Raw genomic sequence first — 15190 nt, 5'->3', positions numbered from 1 at the left:
CTGGCTTCTGTGCTAAAAATAGACAGGAAGGGAGTCAAGGTTGAAAGCAAGGAGACTACTTAAGAGATGAGTGCGGTGACCCACACAAGTAATGATGTTGGCTGGCCTAGGGTGGTGTGATGAAGATGGTAAGGCATGTTGGGATTCTGGATATACCTCGAAGGTCAAGACAGTGGTATTTATCCAACAGATCAAATGTGAATCGTGAGAGGAGTAAAGGGTGACTTTGGTGGGTAAAACCTCAGCAACTGGAAAATTGGAAGAACTGATTTAGCATTTACTGAGATGAGAAAGAACATAAGAACAAGTTTGTAGCAGGACCATCAGGAGCTCAGTTTAGATCAGCCCTTGCTATGTTGTATTATAATTTCCTATTGATATGTCTGTCTCCTCGCCAAGACTATGATTTCCCTGGGTGCAGGAACTTTGACTCACCTCTGTGCTCCCAGCATCAGGCACAACACCTAGCCCATTAGGTTAAGAAATATAGGTGCAGTGGCTCACTCCTGTAATCCCAGCACTTTGGGAGGCCAAGGTGGGAGGATTGCTTGAGGTCAAGAGTTCAAGACCTGCCTGGGCAATGTAGTGAGACCTTGTCTCTATATAAAAAAATTTTTTTTTTAATCAGCCAGGCATGGTAGCGTGCACCTGTAGTCCCAGCTACAGGGAGGCTGAGGTAGGAGGATTACTTGAACCCAGGAGGTTGAGTCTGCAGCGAGCCAAGATCATGCCGCTCCACTCCAGCCTGGGTGGCAGAGTGAGACCCTGTCTCAATAAATATACATATTAGACTGATAAATGGATGCAGATGGATGAAAGAAATAGAATGGATTGGAGATGTAGGGAAAGAAAAAGAGATGTAGTGAAGAAAGAAGTAGCCAAGGATTCCCATGTTCTAGCTTTCCTTGAGCAAGTTCCTGTACCTCTGAGCCTCACTCACCTCACCTGTGAAATGATTACTGTCCTGCTTCCCTCAGATTTAGGACTTAAAAGCATTTTTAAAACTGTGGCAATAGCCAGGCATAGTGGCTCATACCCGTAATCCTAGCACTTTGGGAAGCTGAGGCGAGTGAATCACTTGAGGCCAGGAGTTCAAGACCAGCCTGGCCAACAGGGTGAAACTCTGTCTCTACTAAAAATACAAAAATTAGCCAGACATGGTGGCGCATGCCTGTCATTCCAGCTACTTGGGTGGCTGAGTCAGAAGAATCGCTTGAATCCAAGTTGCGGAGGTTGCAGTGAGCCGAGATCACACCACTGCACTCCAGCCTGGGTGACAGAGCAAGACTGTCTCAAAACAAAAAAAGGTGAAAAATAAAAACGATGGTGGCTTAGGATAATATTGTTCTTTATCTTAGCAAGACACTTCATCTCTTCTTGCTTTTCATCTCCCTCTGTCGCATGCAAGAATAGAGAAGACGTGATGCTCAGGTAACTTTCTGTAGAACAAGGAATAGGTCTTCATATTGTAGAACACGTGATGGTGATCAGGAAAGCAGCCCTCCAAAGCCAAATGGGAAACCTGAGCCCTGCATCACTGCACATACAACTAGCTTCAGACACTAAAATCTGTGCTTTCTGGAAATTCACCCAGAGCTTCACCCAGCACTGTACCCTGGTCCCCTTGACTTCTGCTTTATTCTGAAAATGATAACACATAAAGTTATTTGAATTAGTAGCACTATGCATAAGAATTTCCTTGACCTCTCCAATTTAGTGAATTTTATTTTCTCTCACACAATCTGTTATTAGAAATATTTTTAATGATAACAGTAATGCATACTCCTTGTAAAAAAAAAAATGAAGTTCTAACTGCAATTTATAACATGCAACTGAAAAGTCTTTCATTATACCAACCAGCTAAATGTTGATTTAAGTTTTGTATTTGTACTAATTTCCTTTAGAAAAAAAAAAAAACTATATAGGGCCGGGCGCAGTGGTTCATGCCTCTAATCTCAGCACTTTGGGAGGCTGAGGTGGGTGGATCACTTGAGGTCAGGAGTTCAAGACCAGCCTGGCCAACACGGTGAAACCCCATCTCTACTAAAAATACAAAAATTAGCCATGCATGGTGGCAGGCGCCTGTAATCCCAGCTACCAGGGAGGCTGAAGCAAGAAAATCTCTTGAACCCAGGAGGCAGAGGTGGCAGTGAGCGAAGATTGCACCATTACACTCCAGCCTGGGTCATAGAGTGAGACTCGGTCTCAAAAAAAAAAAAAAAAAAAAACAAAAACAAAGAAAAACAACAACTATATATGCATTTTGTGTATTTGTATGCGTGTGTACCTAAAAAGTTATACAGCAGTCCTCCCTTATCTGCAGTTTTGATGTCTGTAGTTTGAGTTACCCATGGTCAACCGTGGTTTAAAAATATTCAGTATCTAAATGTGAATTAGAGACAAAGAGAAACCGCATTCACATTCACGTTCCTTTTATTGCAGTATATATAGGGGTTGGTACTGTCCACGGTTTCAGGCTTCCACTGTGGGTCTTGGAACATATCCCCTGCAGACAAGGGGGACCACTGCAAACCAAAATTGTAGTGATGTTTCTCTCGGAGTAATATGATTGGAAAAAATGTTCGCTTTCTTCTTTTGATTTATCTAACTTTTCCTGGGTTTTCAAAAGATAACATGTATTACTTATGAAAAGCAGGAATTGATCTTTTAAACAGAGAATTTAAAATTATATTGTTCTAGATAGACATCATTCATATATTATACTATGCTTTTAATGAATATGGATTTTCTTTTTTCTTTGTTGGTTGTTTAGTTTTAACCAAGATTGACAACTACACTCTGCTGGATTACTCTCTAATCAGTTCTCCAGAAATTACTGAGAACCACCTTGACCTGAACTTGAAGGTAACTTTATCATCTTCAGAATCCTCAGCCTGACTGTCAACTGCCAATATTTAAAAACAGTGATTATGGACAGGGCACAGTGGCTCACACCTGCAATCCCAGCACTTTGGGAGGCCCAGGCAGGTGGATCACTTGAGGCCAGGAGTTTGAGACCAGCCTGGCCAACATGGTGAAACCCCATCTCAATTAAAAACACAAAAATTAGCCAGGTGTGGTGGCACATGCCTGTATTCCCCGCTGTTCGGAAGGTTGAGGCAGGAGAATTGCTTCAACCTGGAAGGCAGGGGTTGCAGTGAGCCAAGATGGTACCACTGCATTCCAGTGTGGATGACAGCAAGACTCTGTCTCAAAAAAAGAAAAAAAATGATTATGTACAGAAGGAAATACACGTACATGCTCTTCAAATAATTTAATTTTCTTTCATGCAACTCCCTCATGTTTACACCTTTTCAAAAAACTCTTGAATGTTTTCTTGATAGGCAAATGATTGTATTGTACAACATATGTCTGCCCTCTTCAGAAGTATCATATGTCTTTGCCTCTAGGAGTAGGTTTGAGGTTAGGAGGCAGCAAGTAGAGTGGTCTGCATTTATTGGAATTTAACACATCAGTAGATAGTACACATTGGCACTTCTATTCCTAAGTGTCAGGTTAGTGGATTTAACTGAGGGCTGCTGACCTCTGCCAGGGCCATAAGCACATGGAAACAGTGTTGACTGATCATAGAAAAACAATCATTGTGCTTATGTTTAATTTTGCCCCAAAGCTAATATCATTGTCTTTTAAAGTGCATATTGGATTATATTTCACTCACCAGAGTCTTTCAGCTCAGTTCAATGTTGGACAAGACAGGATTTTGTAATAACACCCTATAGCTAACAAGAGCAGTGCTAAAAATGCCACAAAAATTCTTTAAACCATTTGGAGTCTTGGGTCCTTCTTTCTATGATTCCTCAGGTACTCAGCAGACACAGATTTTGAAGGTCAAGTGTTTGATACCACTACATGGCACCTCAAGAACTAGTCAGAGGTGTCCTTCCAGCTAAATGCACCTCCTTCTTGGTCTGAGAAAAGTTTGAACAAGGATTCTCATTGGATTATACCCTGGGGTGAACAGATACACCTAAATATGCTCAAGAATCATCAGAGCTTTGAAATATAGTCACTGGTCAAGGAGTCAGAAGGCCTTATCAGTTTTTCATCCTTACTGAGTTTCTAGAATTCTTCTTCTTTCTTCTTTCTTCCTCTTCCCCTTCCCCTTCCCCTTCCCCTTCCCCTTCCCCTTCTCCTTCTCCTTCTTCTTCTTTTTCTTCTTCTTCTTCTTCTTCTTCTTCTTTCTTCTTCTTCTTCTTCTTTTTGGCAGGGTCCCCCTCTGTCACCCAGGCTGGAGTGCAATGGCACAGTCACAGTTCACTGCAGCTTCATCCTCCCTGGCTCAAGCTTCCCAAGTAGCTGGAACTACAGGTGCATGCCACCATACCTGGCTAATTTTTGTATTTTTTATAGAGACGGGGCCTGCCATGTTGCCCAGGTTGATCATGGAAAAACAATCATTCAATCAATTCAAACTCCAGGGTTCCAGTGATCCACACACCTCGATGCTATGATTATAGATGTGAGCCACCATGCTCAGCCCAAGCTTCTGGAATAATTCTGACTTCAGAGGGTCAACCTTCTTAGTCTTAGAATTTGAGTTTTCAACTACTACACTGGTCTTTCTCTCTGTTTTCTCACAGGGTGTATTCTACCCACTGGAAAACCTCGTTGACCCCTACTTCTCACCAGTTCCTTTTGTGCTCCCAGAACGCAGCAACTCCATGCTCTACATTGGAATCGCCGAATATTTCTTTAAATCTGCATCATTTGCTTATTTCACAGCTGGGGCTTTCAATGTCACTCTCTCCACCAAAGAGGTGAGGAAAGTTAATTGAGGATGCCAATGGGCACCATCATTCAGCCTTTTTATAAGTATCCTATTATAGGATTTTTATATCATAATTTTGATTCCTGGGCCTTTTTAGTCTATCACTCCCAACAAGACAGTGAAGGAATGAAGGAATGGTGGAATGAACATTGTTACCAGTTGAGCATCCCTTATCCAAAATACCTGGGACCAGAATTATTCTGGATGTCAGATTTTGTCAGATTTGGGGATATTTGCATTATTTATACTTACCAGTTGAGCAGCCCTAATCCGAAAATCTAAAATCTAAAATGTTACAATAAACATTTTCTTTGAGTATCATGTTATAGCATTTAATAGTTGGATTTTGGAGCACTTTGAATTTCAGATATTCAGATTATGGATGTTCAAGATGTATTAGCTGGGGAACTGTCAAGTTTCCAGTTCTGCTAAAATTGTTTTTTCATGATACCTCACCACTTACCACTGTTCTAGATTAATCTCAAATAATATCAAGACCCCTTTCCATCATTTATTACCTGTGACCTTAGAGGTAATTTCACTTTATTTAACTTCTATGTGCCAGGATTTCTTCATCTGGAAAAGGCAGATAATAATAATTCCATACTCAGAAATTATGTGGGCATTACAAGGTTTAAATACATGTCAAGTATTCAGACCAATGCCCAACACAGAATAAGTGCAATATAACTGTTGCTTTTAATCATCATCATCATCATTATTCCCTGTATTATGCTAACATAAAGAGTTATCCTCGTTGCAATTACAGCTGGTTTACCTACAATGATCAGTAATAATACAGATATTCATTGATTCTCTGTCATGCACCTCGTTTTTATAATGACAGCACTGTCTCTAGCCAGTCAACCAAAAACTTTTATTGAGCATCTCTTTTTGAATCTTCTCATTCTATATCTTAATTATATAAGTAATTGTAATGCTTATGTTCAAAACGGTAAGTACGGCAGCAGTGGCTACCTTACTATGTTGAGAATTAGACAATTCTAGGAGCTGCAGACCTGAAAATCATACATCTGCAAAGGTAAATTATGTAAGCATCCTGTATCTCAGTAATCCCTAAAAGTGAGGACAATAACACAACACTTATTGTTAATGACTGTAGAATACGTACACAGAGAATGTTATACATATATATGTATCCATAAAAGATTTTTGTATTATATACATACAATTCATGTGTAAACACTCTATAGTCATTAACAATAGACTGTATCATTCCCAGAGTTATAACTTCCTGTGTGACCTTGGGCAAGTCACTTTACTTCCCTGAGCCTTGGATTCCCTATGATTGGGCTATAAAATGATAGGTCACCTTTAAACACTGAATATTTTATGGTGTAACAGCTTCACAATTCAGAAAATTGTAGGGAACACTACATTTTTCCCTGAGTAGACAATCCAGATAAAATACTAACCGTGACATAATGGACTTTATTTTCCAGATTTCCAACCATTTTGTTCAAAACTCTCAAGGCCTTGGCAATGTGCTCTCCCGGGTAAGTGCTCAGGCTTTGAGTCTTGATAGTGTATTTGGCTCCACTGCAATTACTTCTGCAAGACTTGTGAGTTCTATGTATTCATTTTTGGTCCATGCTTAAGCCCCTCTGTCTATTCTTGGGAGTTTTTTCTCTTTATCAAATATCCAGAAGTATTTACTGAACAGTACAGGTTGAAGTGCAATTAGCACACAAGTTAGAGTATAATTGTAAGTTCACAAAATAAATCACCTGTGCCTTCCACAATGTTCCACCACACTTGAAATAATTTGTTTAAATAAAGGATTTATTAATGTAAACAGAGTATTTAATTCTTAAAGGAAGGATTAGTGCCCACACTTGTAACTTTAGTAAAGCAACTGTTAATACTGTGCCTTCGTAACACACTAAGTATTGAACATAATGAACCTACGGGCTAGAGATTGCCCTGGAAGACAGAGATGTTCATGTAGCATCCTGGTTTTAGAGCAAGGATCTTGAGTCAGATAGACCTAGATTTGTTTTTGTTTGTTTGTTTTTTGAGACGGAGTCTTACTCTGTCGTCCAGGCTGAAGTGCAGTAGCACGATCTTGGCTCACTGCAATATCCGCCTCCCCAGCTCAAGTGATCCTCACGAGTAGCAGGGACTACAGGCACAAGCCACTATGCCCAGCTAATTTTTCTATTTTTTTGTAGAGACAGGGTTTTGCCATGTTGCCCTGGCTGGTCTGAAACTCTTGGGCTTAAGTGATCCACACATCTCAGCCTCCCAAAGTGCTAGGATTACAGGCTTGAGCCACTGGGCCCAGGCCAGACCTAGATTTGAATCCCAGTTCTATCACTTATTCCCCGAGAACCTTGAGAATGTCAACCTCTGTAAGACTCACATTCTCCATTATAAAACAAGGATGCTGATAGAATCTGCCTCACAGGGATTTTGTGAAGATTAAATGTGATAATACATTAAGCCCCTGGCACAGTGGGTAGTATCAAGTATTGTGTCCAGTTACTGCCAACTGTTATCATCGTTTGATTTTTGTGTGTAATTGTTATTATTATTAAAGAGCTTCTTTTCTATTCTAACTGCACAATGTAAGATTCAGTCACCACAGGCCATTCTAACCTTGTGATTTCCCTTCATCAACTCATGCCTCACAGTCTTCATTTCTTTTTCGGAATATGGGCAGATTGCAGAGATCTACATCTTGTCCCAGCCCTTCATGGTGAGGATCATGGCCACAGAGCCTCCCGTGATCAATCTACAACCAGGCAACTTCACCCTGGACATCCCTGCCTCCATCATGATGCTCACCCAAACCAAGAACTCCACAGTTGAAACCATCGTTTCCATGGACTTTGTAAGTCTGGGGAGACAGTGGAGCAGACTGCAGATGCCAGTCCTGCTCCTGCTGTGACTGTTGGCCAGAAGCTTTTAAATGTTTGAAGATGGTGGGGATGACACATTGATTAAGAGTGAGGATGGAGGCTGGATGCAATGGCTCGTGCCTATAATCCCAATGTCTTGGGAGGCCGAAGCAGGAAGATTGCTTGAGGCCAGGAGTTTAGAGACCAGCCTGGGCAACATAGCAAGACCTTATCTCTACCAAAAAAAAAAAATTAATTTTAAATTTAATTTAAGTTTTTTAAATTAGCCAGGAGTGGTGGTGCTATGCATCTGTCATCCTAGCTACTCAGGAGGCTGAGGTGGGAGGATTGCTTTGAACCCAGGAGTTTGAAGCTGCAGTGAGCTATGATTGCTCCACTGCACTCCAGTCTGTGCAACAGGGTAAGACCCTATCTCAGGGAAGACAGAGCTGAGGGAAGGGTGTGTGTGGCAGGATGGGAGGCCAGAACTCACACTCTCATACATTGTAAAATTTCTCTCCAATCTCTACTTCAGGCACACTCTTCCCACCACCTCCATTACATAGAGAGCTGGATTTCCTTTTTTTTTTCTAAATAATTCAATCAAGGTAGAATTCGTATTTACTTGAGCAGATGAAGGCCAAATGCAACCTGATAGAAGGGAAAATATAATGAACCTAATAAAAATGTCATACACACACACACGTACATAGAGAAGAGAGATTAGGAGAAAAAAAATAATTCCAAGGGGATCATCAATCAAAAATTCTTTGCAGGTAGTTTCACTAACTACAAGAGAGGATTTTCAGAGGTATTTATTTCCAGTGTCTTTTAGACTTCCAACGTCTTTAGACTAAGAGGGAAAGTTGGGTTTATAATGTTTCAACTATTGGAAATTATATTGGTAGCCAAAATGGACAGAGTGACTCATCTTAATAAATGGTTTTATTGTCTATAGGTTGCTAGTACCAGTGTTGGCCTGGTTATTTTGGGACAAAGACTGGTCTGCTCCTTGTCTCTGAACAGGTAAGATCAATCAATTTGACTGCTGAGACACCTCAGTAATAAGTGAGTCAACTGACCAGAGACAAAGTGACCATTGAGAAAACACGTGATCTATAATCCCAGCTACTCAGGTGGCTGAGGCAGGAGAATTGTGTGAACCCGGGACACGGAGATTGCAGTGAGCCAAGATCATGCCACTGCACTCCAGCCTGGGTAACAGTAAGACTCCATCTCAAAAAAAGAAAAAAAGTGAAGTTAAGCATTATGTGAACATAAGTCAATTAAGCACCTCTCCTATAATGGGCCAGATAACTTTAAAGTACGTACTTTACTAAAAATTGTACGTCAAGCTTTTCTTTTTTCCATTACAATAATATAACAATAAAATGGGGAGCAAAATAATTCTGCATATAATCCCGTAACATGGCCAGGTGCCATATTACAGGCTCTCACCTGTAATCCCAGCAATTTGGGAGGCCAAGGTGGGGGAGGATTGCTGGAGACCAGGAGTTTGAGACCAGCCTGGACAACAAAGTGAGTTGCCCATCTCTACAAAAACTTTTTTTTAATTTGTATTTTTTATTTTTGTATATATTTTATTGCACTTTAGGTTCTGGGGTACATGTGAAGAACATGCAGGATTGTTGCATAGGTACATACGTGGCAATGTGGTTTGCTGCCTCCATCCCCATCACCTATATCTGGCATTTCTCCCCACGTTATCCCTCCTCCATTCCCTACCCACCGCTATCCCTCCCCTAGTCCCCCTCAACAGACCCTAGTGTGTGATGCTCCCCTCCCTGTGTCCATGTGTTCTCATTGTTCAACACCCACCTATGAGTGAGAACATGTGGTGTTTGATTATCTGTTCTTGTGTCAGTTTGTTGAGAATGATGGTTTCCAGATTCATCCATGTTCCTACAAAGGACACAAACTCGTCGTTTTTTATGGCTGCATAGTATTCCATGGTGTATACATGCCACATTTTCCCTGTCCAGTGTATCATCCATGGGCATTTGGGTTGATTCCAGGTCTTTGCTATTGTAAACAGTGCCAAAATGAACATACATGTGCATGTGTCTTCATAATAGAACGATTTATAATCTTCTGGATATATACCCAGTAATGGGATTGCTGGGTCAAATGGAATTTCTATTTCTAGATCCTTAAGGAATCGCCACACTGTCTTCCACAATGGTTGAACTAATTTGCACTCCCACCAACAGTGTAAAAGTGTTCCTATCTCTGCACATCCTCTCCAGCATCTGTTGTCTCCAGATTTTTTAATGATCACCATTCTAACTGGTGTGAAATGGTATCTCAGTGTGGTTTTGATTTGCATTTCTCTAATGACCAGTGATGATGAGCATTTTTTCATATGTTTGTTGGTCTCATATATGTCTTCTTTTGAAAAATGTCTGTTCATATCCTTCACCCACTTTTGAATAGGTTTGTTTTTTTTCCTCATAAATCTGTTTTAGTTCTTTGTAGATTCTGGATATGAGCCCTTTGTCAGATGGGTTAATTGCAAAAATTTTTCCCCATTCTGTTGGTTGCCAGTTCACTCTAATGATTGTTTCTTTTGCTGTGCAGAAGCTGTGGAGTTTAATTAGATCCCACTTGTCTATTTTGGCTTTTGTTGCCATTGCTTTTGGTGTTTTAATCATGAAGTCCTTGCCTATGCCTATATCCTAAATGATTTTGCCTAGGTTTTCTTCTAGGATTTTTATGGTGTTAGGTCTTACGTTGAAGTCTTTAATCCATGTGGAGTTAATTTTAGTGAAAGGTGTCATGAAGGGGTCCAGTTTCTGCTTTCTGCACATAGCTAGCCAGTTTTCTCAACACCATTTATTAAACAGGGAATCCTTTCCCCATTGCTTGTTTTTGTCAGATTTGTCAAAGATCAGATGGTTGTAGATGTGTGGTGTTGCCTCCGAGGCCTCTGTTCTGTTCCATTGGTCTATATCTCTGTTTTGGTACCAGTATCATGCTGTTTTGATTACTGTAGCCTTGTAGTATAGTTTGAAGTCAGGTAGTGTGATGCCTCCAGATTTGTTCTTTTTGCTTAGAATTGACTTGGCTATGTGGGCTCTCTTTTGGTTCCATGTGAAGTTTAAGGTGTTTTTTTCCAGTTCTGTGAAGAGGGTCATAGGTAGTTTGATGTGGATAGCATTGAATCTGTAAATTACTTTGGGCAGTATGGCCATTTTCACGATATTGATTCTTCCTAACCATGAACATGGAATGTTTCTCCATCTGTTTGTGTCCTCTCTTATTTCGTTGAGCAGTGGTTTGTAGTTCTCCTTGAAGAGGTCCTTTACATCCTTTGTTAGTTGTATTCCTAGGTACTTTATTCTCTTTGTAGCAATTGTGAATGGCAGTTCATTCTTGATTTGGCTCTCTTTAAGTCTGTTATTGGTGTATAGGAATGCTTGTGATTTTTGCACATTGATTTTGTATCCTGGGACTTTGCTGAAGTTGCTTATCAGTTTCAGGAGATTTTGGGCTGAGATGATGGGGTCTTCTAAATATACAATCACGTCATCTGCAAATAGAGACAATTTGACTTCCTCCTTTCCTAATTGAATACCCTTTATTTCTTTTTCTTGCCTGATTACTCTGGCTAGAACTTCCAATACTATATTGAACAGGAGTGGTGAGAGAGGGCATCCTTGTCTAGCACCAGATTTCAAAGGGAATGCTTCCAGTTTTTGCCCATTCCGTATGATATTAGCTATGGGTTTGTCGTAAATAGCTTTTATTATTTTGAGATATGTTTCATTGATACCTAGTTTATTGAGAGTTTTTAGCATAAAGGGCTGTTGAATTTTGTTGAAGGCCTTCTCTACATCTATTGAGATAATCGTGTGATTTTTGTCTTTGGTTCTGTTTATGTGGTGAATTACATTTACAGACTACAGAAACTCTTTTAAAACTTAGGAAGGCTTCGTGGAGCACCCCTGTAATCCCAACTACTCAAGAAGCTGAAGGGGAAGAATTGCTTTAGCCCAGGAGTTACAGTGAGCTATGATCATGCCACTGCACTGCAGCCTGAGCAATAGAGTGAGACCCTGTCTCTCAAAATATATCTATCTCTTATATATTTTAATTTTTATATGCATATATAAATTAAATACATAAAATATTGCATAAATATTATATATTTCCCAGAGTGCAGTGTCATGATCTGGGAAATAGTATTTATAGGCTGGGCGCGGTGACTCATGCCTGTAATGCCAGCACTTTGGGAGGCCAAGGTGGGCAGATCATGAGGTCAGGAGATCAAGATTATCCTGGCCATGGTGAAACCCCATCTCTACTGAAACACCAAAAATTAGCCACGTCTGGTGGCGTGTGCCTGTAGTCCCAGCTACTCAGGAGGCTGAGGCAGGGGAATCGCTTGAATTCGGGAGATGGAGGTTGCAGTGAGCTGAGATCATGCCACTGCACTCCAGCCTGGCAAAAGAGCAAGCCTCCATCTCAAAAAAAAAAGAAAGAAATAATATTTATATAATTATATAAATATTATATATTATATAATTAATATATATTTATAGAATTATTTTATTTATTATCTATTTATTTATTATATATATTTATTATATATATTTATTTATTATATATAATAAAATATATAAAAATAATATATATTCATATATTAATATATTTACATATAAATAGATGAAACACTATATGTAAATATATAAATATTATGTTTTATTTAAATATATAAAATATGTTTCCTATATTATATTTTATTTATTTTGTATCAACATATAAAGTATATATATATATTAAAAATTCTGTAATAGAAGGGCACATTCTAATGGTACATCAATATAAACTGAGATTCTTCTTTATCAAATTCATAGAGCATGCTAGTGAGGAAAGAGCATGAAGCTTTGGGAGTTAAGGAACCAAGTTTCCAGTTCTTACTCACAGGCTCTGTGACTGTAAGTCTATTAACCTCCTTGAGCCTCCGTTCCCTTATTCATAAAATCATGACGTTGAACTGGATCATGCCTAAGATACTTCCAGACTCTGACAACCTGATCCCATTACTAGAACACAAAATTTAACAAGATCTGCGCCATGGCCTGCCTGACTATCAAATGCATGTGATGTACTGTGAAAGGGCACGCGCAGGCCATGTACGCAGATCATTCAACACTAAATGCCATTCAGCAGAACCATCTGCAAAGCCTATTTTCCTCAGCCCTATAAAGCTGGTAGTTGAAGTCATCAATCAGACTACCAGGGGGAGAATTTACAGAAAGCTCACGTGGCCCAGACTAAATGTATGGAAGGAAGAAAAGAAAGCAATGAAACAGACATAAGCAGTCAGAAAAGAATTGAGAAACTAGCAGGGGAGAGTCAGTCAATCACAAGTCAACGTGGTAGTTATGAAGACTATTGTAGAAATATGGAAAATGTTTTCAATAAAATTATGTTAAATGGAAAAAACAGAATGCAAAACTGCACAAATCCAACAGCCGTTAGTTGTGTAAAATAGCTTTGCATCTGGAAGACGAAAACAGCTTTGCATCTGGACAAGGAAGTAAATCACAAAAATAAAAATGAAGAGTTGTGTTAAGATATGGGATTATGAGAGGGTTCTTTTTTCATTAAAATTTTCTTTGTAATTATATTGTTTTTCCAACAAAAGAAATATGAAAAAAAAATTTTTTTGAGATGAAGCATTACTCTGTCACCCAAACTGGAGTGCAGTAGTGCAATCTCAGCTCACTACAACCCCCACCTTCTGGATTCAAGTGATTCTCCTGCCTCAGCCCGCCAAGTAGCTGGAATTACAGGTGCCTGCCACCACGCCTGGCTAATTTTTGTATTTTTAGTAGAGACGGAGTTTCACCATGTTGGCCAGGCTGGTCTCGAACTCTTGACCTCAGGCAATCCATGGGCCTCAGCCTCCCAAAGTGCTGGGATTACAGGCGTGAGCCACCGCGTCCAGAAATACAACTTTTTTTTTTTTTGAGACGGAGTCTCGCTCTTGTTACCCAGGCTGGAGTGCAATGGCGCGATCTCGGCTCACCGCAACCTCCGCCTCCTGGGTTCAGGCAATTCTCCTGCCTCAGCCTCCTGAGTAGCTGGGATTACAGGCACGCGCCACCGTGCCCAGCTAATTTTTTTGTATTAATAGAGACGGGGTTTCACAATGTTGACCAGGATGGTCTCGATCTCTCGACCTCGTGATCCACCCGCCTCGGCCTCCCAAAGTGCTGGGATTACAGGCTTGAGCCACCGCGCCCGGCCAAATACAACTTTTTTTTAAAAAAAAAAAAAGGTAATATGTTTTCCCAGAGAGAAAAGGTTTTATGAAGACTTTACTCAAATTTACCAAGCCCTTCAAAGCAGTTCTGACTGCTTCATTAGCTTCCATTAGGCACAATAGGCACAGTGCCTAGAGCCACAATACTTTAAAAGCCCATGAAAGGACGGGCAAGGTGGTTCATGCCTGTAATCCCAACACTTTGGGAGGCCAAGGTAAGAGGACTGCTTTAGCCCAGACTGGTCAACAGAGCAAGACCCTGTCTCTTAAAAAAAAAAAAAAAAAAAAAAAAAAAAAACATGAAAATGTTTAGTATATTTAAAAATAAGAATTTTTAAAAATGAATACAATTTAGACTTGATCACACTTACCTTTATACCAAAAGAGTTATAAAATATAATTTTTAATTTTTTTTTAACAGAAGAAAGGCCTCCAAAGGCAAAAGGGCCTTAGGCCTCCAGAAGTCACGAAGTGACTCTATTTCTAGGGAATCAGGCTGATGAAACTCTGAGTCATGAAGGTTGATCTTTATTTGGCAGTTCTAATAGAGAGGACGAAAGCCAGAGAGGAGGAGGGTGAGGGGGGAAGGAACCAAAGGTAAGAATTTGGCAGCATCTGAGATAAGCCATGAGTAACAGGACTGTGAGTACAGGTGAGACCTCAGTCTATTGGAAGACAAAGAGGAAAGGACCAGGAGGAAAGAAAAGGCTGGATATGGGGAGTGATGCGGGGCAGGGCACAGGGGCAGGGATGCTAACTGAGGCAGAAAGTTCCTAGAGTAGGTAGAAACAGCATTTGCATCTGAGCAGATGTCTGGTTTACTGGCAGGATCTTGATTTAATAGTGATTCAACTTCAGGCTTGTGGCAAGAAGGTACAATGGACTTTAAGAAGCATGGAGGCCAGGTTCACTTTTCTGCTTAAATCAAACTGATCCTTATCTCTAATATTTCTATAATACTAGTAAGCAACAGCACCTTCAATGGATGTTATGTATATTTATGGGAGTAATTGAAAAACTACTTCAAGCTGATAAATTTACATCATGCCAGGAAATGCATGAATCCATTCTCTTGGCTTCCTAGAGTCCACAGAGTGCTCTGACGTCATGAACTTGAACCCTGAAATTAGGATCCTGGCTTGTAGTCGGTAGCCCAGCACAGTCTCCTGCAGATTCTCTGCTGGGGAGGCTTTGAGTGCTCTGATGCCTTAGTCGTGTCTGAGCAGGACTGGCTACATAATTTGTAGG

The 15190-nt window shown here is 40.2% G+C and overlaps 1 protein-coding gene across 1 annotated transcript in view; it reads left to right on the top strand.

Annotated features, from left to right (window-relative positions):
* The window catches only part of BPIFC (BPI fold containing family C), a 54302-nt gene that overhangs the window by 20809 nt on the left and 18303 nt on the right, over positions 1 to 15190 (top strand). Inside the window, exons 8-12 of the mRNA XM_021669370.2 lie at positions 2774 to 2865; positions 4602 to 4778; positions 6253 to 6306; positions 7473 to 7643; positions 8609 to 8676. Of these exons, the coding sequence (XP_021525045.2) occupies positions 2774 to 2865; positions 4602 to 4778; positions 6253 to 6306; positions 7473 to 7643; positions 8609 to 8676 (562 nt within the window). The remainder of the gene's footprint in view (positions 1 to 2773; positions 2866 to 4601; positions 4779 to 6252; positions 6307 to 7472; positions 7644 to 8608; positions 8677 to 15190) is intronic.

This window comes from Aotus nancymaae, unplaced genomic scaffold, assembly GCF_030222135.1.
Source record: "Aotus nancymaae isolate 86718 unplaced genomic scaffold, 86718_ANA_hifiasm-v0.15.2.pri h1tg000076l, whole genome shotgun sequence".
Lineage (NCBI taxonomy): Eukaryota > Metazoa > Chordata > Mammalia > Primates > Aotidae > Aotus > Aotus nancymaae.
Note: the sequence above shows the minus strand (reverse complement) of the source record. Positions and strands in the feature narration are given on the sequence as shown.